The sequence below is a fragment of the Macrotis lagotis genome, chromosome 1 (genome assembly GCF_037893015.1).
Source record: "Macrotis lagotis isolate mMagLag1 chromosome 1, bilby.v1.9.chrom.fasta, whole genome shotgun sequence".
In the NCBI taxonomy this organism is placed as follows: domain Eukaryota; kingdom Metazoa; phylum Chordata; class Mammalia; order Peramelemorphia; family Peramelidae; genus Macrotis; species Macrotis lagotis.
Window position 1 is genome coordinate 734,540,136 of NC_133658.1, and position 12,558 is coordinate 734,552,693.

The following is a 12,558-nucleotide window of genomic DNA, read 5'->3' on the forward strand; positions in this document are numbered from 1 at the left end:
TCAGGGGTCCTGAGCTACAGTAGGGCTAAAGTGATTGAGTATCCACCCTAAGTTCAGTACCAGTATGGTGAGCCTCTGGAGAGGGGTGTGTCCTGGAGATGGAACTGGTCAGTAGTGAGATCACCACTCTATTTTCGTCAGCCCCCCTCCCCCCCTCCCATTAGAGGGTAGGCAAACCCTCTTCATTTCTTACCTGACTGCATTGTTTGGGACTTCTTGATTCTCCACTATGGCCTGGCTTCTCCTCCTCACACACCTCCCCTTTGCTTTTTAGCTTCCTCTTGTGTGTTTTCCCTCATTATTTTGTAAATTCTTCCAGGGCAGAGACTATTTTTGGATATCCAATACTTAACTTAGCAAGCCTGTCATATAGGAGAGCTAGATGGCACAGGTCTGGAGTCAGGAAATCTGAGTTCAAGTTTGGCCTCAGACACCAGCTCTGTGACCCTGGGCAAATCATTTAACATCGTTGGTTTCAGTTTTCTCATCTGTAAATGAACTGGAGAGGGAAATGATAAACTATTCCAGTATCTTTGTCAAGAAAGCCCCAAACGTGGTGACAAAGAATAAGACATGGCTAAACAATAATAATTTTTATTGATTAATCAAACAGATTGTCAATAGCCACAGTACTTTCAGCCTGGCTGAGATAGAGAAACACCAAATCTCTAAATAAATAAAACAAAACAAAAAGCCAGTATACTTAGAGCTCTGACAAAGGTATTTAATCAAATGTTTTAGCAACCCTAGTAATTACAAATCATTTCCCCTTAAATTTAGAGGCAATACACCCGCAATATAGAAGAGGGTAGAATGGGCAAGAACTCAGGAGTACAGTGTTTTGTTGGGCATAAGCGTAAGGGACACAATCTTGATCTGGACCTGGAAGTTCTTATTTTAGAGTATTCTCATAAAATTTGTTATGAATCACTCTCTGTACTGGTAACCTGCTGGGCTCCTACTTAGCAGGTAGGTCATTTGGTGGCTATACTGACTTCTCATTGGCTTCCTAATTTCAAGTCTGGGTAGGGAAGGAGGCTTTGCTTCTGGGCAGCTGCAGATGGACAGATGGGGTCATGTAAATATCTCTTCAGGAGGGTTTGCTCTGATCTCCAGTAATCACCTTATTTCTGAAGTTATATATCTCCTTCAGGGCTAGAGAAGGAAGAGAGGTTTGCTCTTCCTTTTTTACACATTCTTCTTCACTTAGAAGCCTCTTGTTTCAGCAAATTATTCCATGTTTCCTTGGGGCTTTCAGATGTTTTTGTTTTTTGCCTCCCAAACTCTTTTGAGAATCTTAGGTAGATAAAAAAGTGGCTTGGGGCTTAGGTATGAATTAGGTAGTCTTTGTCTAAAGATATGCCTTCTTTATCTTGCTAACCTCTTATATGTAATTATGGTTTTTAAACCTTCTACACTTTCTAGTGAGAAAAAAGTCTATTTTGGGAAAGATTTTTACTGTTCATTGTCTATCATTGAGCCTCTACAGAACTTTTAACTCTTACCAAAGTCTCACTAGGACATCTTACAGCATAACTTTTTCTGCCCTTGGATGGAGGACATACTATCACCTGCTGTGTGTAACCATTGTAAAGAGTTGTTTGTGTACTTTTCCCTTTTAGACTGTGACCTCTTCGAAAGCACAGCCTGTCTTTTGTCTTTCTTTGTAGCTACAGCCTTTAATACTGTGCTGAACACAATGTAGTACACAATGCCATCTGACTGAAGAAGCACAGCAGCCAGCCAGTTTGTCTGGACCACAAGAGGGTGTCAAGGGGAGAAAAATAATAAGTATGGGAAGGTGGTTTGGAGATAGATTGGAACTAGGTTGAGAATGGCTGTAAAGTGTCTGATTTGATTTAGACTGCAGAGTTGATTTCACACTTTTACCCTGATAGAATGGCAATATTGACCTAGTGTAGAGTAGAAATTGGAAAGTAGAGATGATTTGGGAGATCAGGCTTAGGCTCAGTGATAATAAAGCCTCCATCTGAACTTTTTTCTCAAGCCACCTTCTATTCACTTTCCATCAAACTTTTCAGGTCTTGTTGGTGGGAGACAAAAAGAATGGAGAGGGAAAAATAGATGCATGTTTACTTTGATCATAGGAAAGGGATAATAAAGTTAATTTTACCTCTTCTGTAGATATGTGTACACACATATTCTCATTGTGAATGCAGATCAATGTAAAACTAACCGATACATGCAAAGTTAAAAGCATTGTCCAAGGGTATTATTCAGGTAAAGCTTATGAAATACATAATTTAGCAGTCACATCATGCTAGCAATTATGAGTGAGAAATGAGTTTTATGTTTATTGGACTGTCTTTAACCAAACATAAGATAAAAAAAATGAATCTATTGTCTTTTCAATTGCAACTCTAATTTCTTGAATAAGCAGGGTTTATGGAGGTGGGGTGGAGCCTGAAGTAGATGGTAAATTTTTGCCTTGAAGGAGAAAAGATAACACTGACATCTCATTCAGTTCTTATCTCAGGGCTCCTGGTAAAGGCTCTAGTCTATTATTCCTGAATTGGATGGTTCTAGAATTTTTTCATCAGTGATAAGAGGAAGAAATCAACTATAAGTGACCTAAGAGACTCATGTTTAATAGACTTTAGAGCTAGAAAGATCTTGAATCATCTAGTCTAAACCTTTCCTTTTATAAATATGATGAAGAAACTGGCCCTTACTTTCTTCATCATGTCTACAGAAAGTAAAGTAAAACATCTTGTTCAATCTCTCACAGGGAGTAAATGACAAGAGTTGATATTCAAAACCAGCATCAGAAAATACTGCTATTGAATATTTTCATCTTATAACACTTGTGACTGACAAATAGTAGGTAATTAGGATTTGTTGTTGATAATATTGTTTGACAATGAAAATAATTTTCAAATCTTTATTTTTCTGAGAATTGGAAGGGTTCTTCTCTAATGGACTTGAGTGAATGAAAATATTGCTAAAAGATCATGGTTGCCATTGGTTTCATTTTATTACATGTTTTTGATGTAATGTTTGTCCCTCATTCTCAAAGAGTACCATGACATACTATGACATCAGGGAAGTGCTATGACAAGTACATGAATTGGATTTGCTAAGTCACCAGCTTCACTTTCTCCTCTAGAGCTATCTGGGTCCATCAGCCAGCTATACATCAGCCAGCTATACATCAGGATCACTGGAGATGGCCCTGAATGTGAGGCATTCAGGGTTAAGTTAACTTGCCCAAGGTCACATAGCTAGTTAGTGTCAAATATCTGAACTCCTGTTCTCCTGTCTCCAAGGTCACTGAGCTACCAGGTTGTTAAGAATGATTTCCTTGTAAAGTACTATGCACTATGGATTTTTAGAAAAGTCTTATAAGTTAGCTGAATTTTCAATTTTTCTTTCTTTCTCTAAAGGTAATAGTGTTGGGTAATTCCTCAAACAAAAAGTCTAGGGATCCTTAGGGAGAATAAGTACCCTTATCATGGACCCAATTTTGACAAATTAAGAGACAAGACTAAAAGATAAAATTTAGCATTAGACGATGTGGCAGTTTTTGGGCCATTACACCTGGAAGAACAAAGGAAAATTATCAGATGCAGGGTCTTTTTATGTAGCCTTTGGGTGGTAAAGTAAGGCTGCTTAGTCACTTTATTTGGAAGCTGAATAATAGGCATAAGATGTTGGATGATCTTGGGAAAAATATGTTAACCTTGGGGTCTAGAGTAATGTAGGTCGTTTGCTCCAGTGGGATATGTCAATTCTTAGAGATTAATTTGAACAGAATATTGTAATGGGGCAGAAAATCTCTTAAGATGGTGAATATTTTCATTCACTCAAGTTCTTTAGATATCCTTTAAGATAGAAATCCTTGTCCTGGACAGTGTGATAAAGAGAAAATGTATTTCCCTAAACTATGTCTACCTTCTCCATAACAGTTCCTGATAACTTCTCAAAACTTAAATGTTTCCTAGATATCTAAGAGACATTTCAAGTGTGGTAGACTCTATAGGAAGAGGCACCTGCCTTCCCAATGAATTGCCATTTTCCTAAATGAGATGAGACAGGTTAAGGTCAGGAAAAAATTTCATCCTGAGTAGTTGATGGGGAAATGCCCTTCTCTGTGTGGAGGACAGAGCTGGGGCCTGGGCCGGGGAAGAGGGAAAGCTCAAAGGCCGTGACACTTGCCCCAGAACCCTGAGGTTTCCCAGATTGGAAGTGGGTGATGCCTGCCTCTAACCTAACAGGTGGGGTGCGTCTGCCCTCACGCAGATGTGAGTCCTGAGTCGGATCATGGGGATGCAGAGAGGGCCAGAAAGGGAAGGTGTCGTCTCCGAAGACACCCTAATACACGCAGGAGCTGCGGGGAGATCTGCCCGCCGAGGCTCGCAGAGAGCGCGTCCTCAGGCCGCGGTGCGGGTGCTCCTGGCTGCCCGCCCCGCGCAGGCTGCCGGGGACGGGTCTGCGTCCATCGGGGCGAGCAGAATCCCATTTCCCATCTCCCCCTCCATTCGCTTCCCCCCAGCACCGGCGGCCGCGGGGCTCGGCCCAGCCCGGGCCTGGCCTTGGGCAGAAGCCGCCCTCGGTTCCAGCTCCCGCTGCGGCTCCTCCGGGGCGCGCTCTGCCCGGGGCCCGAGCGCAGCTGCCGCCCCCCGCCCCCTTGGGCCCGGAGGGAGGGGAAGGGGAGGAGCCGGAGCCTCGCGGCAGCAGTCCCCAGGGAGGCGAGAGGTAGATAGGCGGGCCCGGGCGCAGAGCTGCCAGCATCCTTCCCGGCTCCGTCTGCAGCCCCGCGCTGCCCTGCCGGGCCAGCTCGCCCCCGCCCGCTCCCTGACTTCTTTTGTGTTCTCTCCCCTGTCTACAGAACCTACTTATAACTCCTCAGGATATAAGATAGCGGATGATGAGATGTCCCGGACGTCCATTGTGGACCCGGAGGAAGCGCCCTCTCGCACCATTTTCTTCAACCGGGTCCAGCCGACCAAGTTCCACGACAATCGGGTCAGGTAAGAAAGGGAGGCGGCGGGGCGGGGGGGGGGGGCGGCAAGGAGAGAGCCCCGTGCACACCCCGGGTGCGGCGGGCCGGGCAGCGAGCCTCCCTGCAGACGAGAGCCCCCCGCCCCTTCCCCATGGGCTCAGGTGCTGCTCCGCTGCCTCAAGCCCCCGGTTCTGGAGCCCCGAGCGAAGGCTCCAAGCCCGCCTCCGCCCCCCCGGGATCCTGCCTCCTCCCCAGGCCCTCACTCAGGGGATCCCCTCGAGCCTCTCGGTGAGCAGGACTGTGCAGCCTGCCGCTGGATGACAGTGTTTACAGACCTCACAGGGATCCCTTTTTAAAAGAGAAACGGCAGCTTCATGAAGCTCCGTTACCCAAGCTAATTCACCAGACAGCTTGTCACGAGAAGCACCTGGCTGTCATGGCTTTGAGATTAGAGTAAGGAGAACTCGTTTTGTCCAATGATTAGTATTTAAACATAGAATTCAGGATGCTTTGAGAGGTGTTGTCCAAACCTCTCATTTTGCTGATGAGGAAACGGACTGGAGGAGGTGAAGCTGTTGTCTGGGCTCATTACTACAAGCTAGCAGGAACCTAATGCTACAACTTGGTGTCTTTGACTTGGAGGGTCTGCTTAAAATATTCTACCTTTTTATTGAGAAGAATAAATATTTTGTCTGTTCTATTAAAGATTATGCCAACAGCTATCATAAGTGACTTTGAGTAAAACAGTGGTACTGACATAAGGAGTAACTTCTGTCTTGGTGATGAGCATTATATGTGCCCTAGATTTTCTCTCTGAACCTCTGATCAGAATAGAGTGATTAGTGTTGTCTTCAGTATGAAGATAGCATAATATTACTGTTAGAAAAGTACTTGCTTTTTATCCCATTTTCAGACTTGTTCTCTTATTGATGGTAAGATGTTGCTGATTTGCTCCATTCATTCAATAGTTTTCTAAACTGCTCATATGGCCAGCTTCCATTTTAGAAGAAAGAATTTCTTTTCTGGGCTATTCTAGTCCTGGGCTATGCCCACCTGTATTAATTCATATCCTTTGCTATAACCTGTCTGTATAAAGTTAAAAAAACACATAAAATTATTTTACTTTAAGACTGAAATTGAACCATTAGGACATTTCTCTTTTTTTTTCCCTAAAAGTTCTTTCTACTGACAGGTGTTCTTTCTATTTGAATTTCAGAGTTTAGACGTTGTGTCCTTATTTATTTTTGTCTTCAAATGTTACAGAGAAAAGTATGATACAAGAAAGACAGTGTGAAAAAACTCCCAGTCCCTTTCATAACTTATATAGAAGGACAGCAGTAGAGGAAGTTTATTCTAATTCTTGCAGTCTATATTAGGACAAAGTTGATTCTAATTTCAAGTTTCCTTGCAATTTAGTGAAATTTTATGAGATTAATTATGAGACTTAAAAACTACTATGTTTCAGATCTGCTATAGTGTGCATGTAAACTATAGAGTACTAATAGAAAAAATGACAAAATGGGTGTCCTTCCTTCTCCCCTCTAATACTTATGTTTTAGGATTAAAATCCCACATAAGGGAACTAAATTGGAATCAAATTATCTGAGTCTTATAATTATTAATTATTAAAATATTATCTGTTTTATATTCAATTTTCATAGTATGTATTATCAGCAAAAAAATTGACTCAAAATTGAAAACTTAGGATCTTAAACATTTAAATGTAACTTGTTTTATTATCAGAAAATCCAAACTTTCTTGATGTACAACATGTCTGTCAGTGGGAATGATAATCAGACTAATCATGTAACATTAACTCTAAGAGGTTTATCATAGTAGCATATCATTTTATCAAGAATTACTTGCAAAACTTGCTTAGATTTTTAATGGTCATCAGAGAGATGTAAACTATGACAACTTTTACTACCAGAGTCTCTTTAATGCTTTCCTTTTTAATTTAAAGATTTCAATCAGTTATTAGTAACCATTAAGGCCTTCTTTTCAGTCAGAAAGATTTATTAGGGTCTAAAACAGGAAAAAATTATTTTTGTAATCAAAATTGTACATCATTATTTAGGATTTTATATTCTTCTTCTCAGACAATAGGAAAATCACATTACTCTGAAGAAAGATAATTTACCATCGAGAGAATTCCTGATTCTAGATCACTGGTGTTTTCCCCCTTAAGTATGATGAAAAAATATTAACTTTTTTCTAGAGAGCAATACTAAATAAATTATTTGAGCTGGGGCATAATTATATAAGGAGTCCACAATTTGGTTGGACCTTGCTTAAGCATAGTTCTTGGTTTCTCACCCCAATCTCTTTACTAACTTGGCAAATTAATTGCCAGTTGGCTATTCTTTTGCTCCTACTTACTAAGGGTGGTCAGGGACTTGATTAAGAAAAGGATCAGAATTGGGAATGTTTGTTCAAGTGACTGTGAAGTCAGGAAATAAAGTATGAGATGGAGGAGATCAGGCTAAGTTTTCAGAAAGTAGGATGATTCTGAGCTTATTTCTCTTATTTTAAAAAATTTAAATATTTTATTTATTTGTTTTTCCTAGTTGGAATGGTAGTTTTTTTAACCTATCATTTTTTTTTTTGCAAGGTTTTGGTTTTATAATTTTTCTCCTTCCCTCCCTTCCTCCCCTTTCTGCCTAACAGAAAGCAATCTGATAAAGACTCTATATTTATAACCATGCTAAACATAGATCAGTATTGAGCAATGTTATGGAGAAGAATCAGATCCAAATGGAAGAAAGAAAATAATAGAGAGGAAAAATGGCATAATAACATAAGAAAGCTTTTAAATATTGAAGATAATAAGCTTTGGACTTCATTTAAACCCCACAGTTCTTTCTCTATACGGATGGTATTTTCTATCAAAAGTCTCTTAAAATTGTCTTTGATTATTGTACTTCTGATCATGATCCCATATTATTCTTAATTTGTATAATATTCTTCTAGTTCTGCTCATTTCATTCAATACCAATTCATGCAAATCTTTTCAGGCTTTTCTGAAATTCTAATGTCTTGAAGAACTATAGTGTTCCATCACATACATATACCAGTTTGTTTAGCCATTCCTCAATTGATGGCTATATCCTCAATTTCCAATACTTTGCCACTACAAAAAAGCTTCTATGAATATGCTATGAATGTGGGATTTTTACCCCTTTTCATAATCTCTTCAGGATATAGATCCAAGAGTGATATTGCTGACTTAAGGGATAATAAGCACATTTTAATTGCCCTTTGGGCATAATTCCAAATTGCTCTCCAGAAAGGTTGCACCAACAATGTATTAGTGTCTCAATTTTCCCACATCCCCTCCAATACTGATAATTTGGATCATATTGGCCAATCTGGGAGGTGTGAGGTGATACTTCAGAGAAGTTTTAATTTGCATTTCTCTGATCAGTAATGATTTAGAGAAATTTTTCATATGACTAGGGTCACTTTGATTTCTTCATCTGTAAATTGCCTCTGCATATCCTTTTTGACTATTTGTCAGTTGGGGAATGGCTTTTTTTTTTTCATAAATCTGACTCAGTACTCTATATTTTTAGTAATGAGGCATTTGTCAGAAATACTAGTTGTAAAAATTGTTTCCCCAGTTTACTACATTTCTTTTGATCTTGGTTACAGTGGTTTTGTTTGTGCAAAAGCTTTTAAATTTAATGTAATCAAAATTATCTAGTTTGTTTTTAATGATGTTCTCCATCTCTTCCTTGGTCATAAACTGCTTCCCTTTCTGTAGATCTGACAGGTAACCTATTCCCTATTCTCCTAATTGGCTTATAATATTACCTTTTATGTCTAATTCCTATACCCATTTCTACCTTATCTTGGTATAGAGTGTGAGATGTTGGTCTATGCCTAATTTCTGCCATTCTATCTTACAGTTGTCCCAGCAGTTTTTTTTTTTTTTTTTTTTTTTATCGAAAGTGAGTTTTTATCTGGGAAACTGGAATTAGGTTTGTCAAACAATAGATTACTATAGTCATTTGCTGCTGTCTCTTTTGCACCTAATCTATTCCACTAATCTACTACTCTATTTCTTATCCAGTACCAAACAGTTTTGATGAATGATGCTTTGTAATATAATTTTAGATCTGATTTGGCTAGGTTGCCTTCCTTTGCATTTTTTCAATTAATTTCCTTGATATTCTTGACATTTTGTTCCTCCATATGAATTTAGTTACTATGTTTTCTAGCTCACTAGAGTAAATTTTTGAAAGTTTGATTGCTATGACATTAAATAAGTGATTTAATTTAGGTGGAATTGTCACTTTTATTATATTAACTCGGCCTACCCATGAGCAATTGACATTTGCCCAATTATTTAGATCTAATTTTATTTATGTGAAAAGTGACTTATGGTTGTTTTCATAGAGTTTTAAAGTCTGCTTTGGCAGGTAAACTCCCAGGTATTTTATGTTGTCTGAAGTTATTTTAATTGGGATTTCTCTTTCTATCTTTTGCTGCTGTATCTTGTTAGTAATATACAGAAATGCTGAGGATTTATGTGGATTTATTTTATATTCCATGACTTTGCTAAAATTGCTAATTGTTTCCAGTAGTTTTTTAGATGATATTCTAGGATTCTTTAGGTATATCATCATATCACCTGCAAAGAGAGAGTTTTATTTCTTCATTACCGATTCTGATTCCTTCCAATTTCTTTTTCTTCTCTTATTGCTTAAGCTAACATTTCTAATCCGATATTGAATAATAGTGTTGATAATAGTCATTCTTGTTTGAACCCTGATTTTATTGGGAATGATTTTAGCTTATCCCCATTACACATAATGCCTGTTGATAGTTTTGCTTCTGGGCTTATCTTAAGAATAAGGAATAATATCCTAGCCTTAGGAATCCTGGGAAGCAGGAAGGAAAGATTTGCCCTAAAACTAGATGTACTCTGTATGCCACCTCAGTTTGATAGCTTTGAAATGTAGAGGTTTACCTTAGACAATTTCTTTCTAATAACCTCTTATTTTACAATTAGTAACCAAGTCCCCTAGGGCAGCTAAGTGAGACAGTGGATGGAGTAGATGGTGCAGTGGATAAAACACATGAGCTGGAGTCAGGAAGATTCATTTTCCTGAGTTCAAATCTGACCTCAGATACTCACTAGTCTGTGACCCTGGGTGGTAAGTCATTTAACGCTGTTTGCCTGAGTTTCCTCATCTGCAAAATGAGCTGTATAAATAATTGGCAAATGCCAAGAAAACCCCAAATGGGATGACAAAGAGTTAGAAACAACTGAGCAACAAAAACTGAGACCCCAAATACTCAAACTAGAAATAATGCTGGTATTTCACCTTAAATCTGTGTAGTTTCTTTCAATCATTCACAAAAATAATACCTTTTTTGTGTAACATAATTCATGCTAATGAGCTACAAATACATCTTTTACTCCTAGACATTAATCTGCATAATAGTCAACATGGCATCATGGATAGAGAGCTGACCTCAAAGCCATGAAGTCTGGAGTTCATTTCATCTTTTTAACCCAAACTCAGAACTATAGAAAGCTCTGAAAAATTATATGATAGATGATATCTGTAGAAGGAGGGCCTTCCATTGATGAAATGACAAATCATAGAATCACCTTGACATGTATCACTTGGAAATATTAGTTGAAAGTAGTTGGAAAAATGATGTGACGTATCTCAACATAAGATAATGTACCTCATTTATATAGCAAATGCCTTTCTACAAAGTTGAATTTTTTATACAAAGTCAAATTTTAGTAGTTTGAATTGTGGTCTACATCTCCTATGAAAACTTTTTTTTTTTTTTGTTATGTGAAGAACCATCTTCTAACTTGATTTGTCAAGCTAGTTTACCCGTATTTACTCAGAGTAGGATATACCTGTGTGCCAAAATCAAGTTAAAAAAGCAACTCACACTCAGTGTTCACAAATCAGTATTCATATAATCAGGAACTGGGCCTTGTGCCTAGATGTGGCCTTTCTATGTGGATGTGAACATCTAATTCTTGAAATGGGACTTCAAAACTATAACAAGTCATTTTCACGGATCTTTTGAGATTGAATTCTTAAAAGCTAGATGAAATGTAACCATATGCCCAGGTATTTAATACATCATCCATTTCAAGTGGGAGTTTTCTCTATAGCAAAAATAACTCGAGTTCAAGCAGCCAGTTACTAGAGCAGCAGCCAAATAGCATCAATAGTATTTTAATTGAAAAAGGATACAAAAGCTTTCTTCCTCAGTTAGTCTTATATGTCACTGAAGTAATATTGAATATCGGGAAAATGTTGCCTTGAATTCACTGACTTTAAATTATAGTCGTCTTCTTCTCTAAAGTAATGGCTCTCTATTAGTATTATACAGGATCATAATTTATTTTAGCATCACTGCAAGTTGTTTATGTGCTAAGATCCTGATTTTTGGAACCTCTTTTCTGATATTGACAAGATGAGATTTTTGCCTCTAAAAAAATGAAAAGATGACAAATCCATCTTGGATGGGGATTATATCAGCTTATTTTACACTTGAAGGACCTATGGCTTCATCCATCTGGCTATTCTTTCCAGTCACACAGATCACATCCCTTTCAATGTCTTAAAGGATGATTTTGACTTTCCATGCACCCTCCACTCACGAAATTATCACTAGATAGCTAAGCTTCTATCTGTGAACCTCTCCAGAATAATCTTTAATTAGGTGTCAGATGAGATATACACACAAAGTTCATTTTCAGGATCTTTACTCACATCCTTTCCATCTTGACAGGACTGTCAGAGCCTATGCTTGTAAAATCCATGGTCATTTCTGCTTCATCTTGTAACACTGGAGTAGAGACCTTCTATAAGAAAGATTTTTAGCAGAAAAGTCTATTGGAGCATGTGTTTTAATACTTTGATCATTGCAAGTTAAGCAGTATTTGATGATTATGATGACTTTTATGGTAACAGAATGTGAGTATATTTATGCAGCCCCCGAGATATTAAGGAGCAGGGGAGAGGGAGAATTGGAAGAAGGACTATAATCAATTTGTGATCTACCATCTTCCATCATTTATATTGCAAGTAAAAGCTTCAGAGATCAAGAAGAATAATATTTTGGATAAAATGTGGAAGTTTTAGAAGGCCCTGAGTGTGAAACAGATATTCCCATGATGCAAAACAAGATAATATAGACTTTAAGTACCTCAAGGGTTAGAACTGCCCCTTTTAAAAGACTTCATATCCCTAGGAATTATTATTGTTATTTAGGTGCCTAACAAAGGTTTGTAGAATTGGTATGTTTTTTAAAAATGTCAATCAAAAGCATTTATTTACCATTTTTGAAAACATTATTTATAATAATCTCTGTCTTATGAAATAGCCTCCACATTTTCACCCTCTCTCAATTTGGTTTCTGAGTCAGTCATGTTCATTATGTCTTGCAGTTCAAGCATTGAGCACTCAATGAAAATGAATGCAGTGAGATGATTGTCGTATTCCTTTTTATATAAATACCAACAAATGCCAGAGAACAAATACAAGCCCTCCATGGAATCTTGTAACTAACATTTTTGACCAGTGCAAAAAAGATTGAGAACACCTGCTGATTTA

The 12,558-nt window shown here is 38.1% G+C and overlaps 1 protein-coding gene across 1 annotated transcript in view; it reads left to right on the top strand.

The window, feature by feature from the left end:
- Window positions 1-12,558, top strand: part of ATP8A2 (ATPase phospholipid transporting 8A2) — an 865,734-nt gene that overhangs the window by 128,683 nt on the left and 724,493 nt on the right. The window contains exon 2 of the mRNA XM_074216189.1: window positions 4,850-4,991. Within this exon, the coding sequence (XP_074072290.1) occupies window positions 4,850-4,991 (142 nt within the window). The remainder of the gene's footprint in view (window positions 1-4,849; window positions 4,992-12,558) is intronic.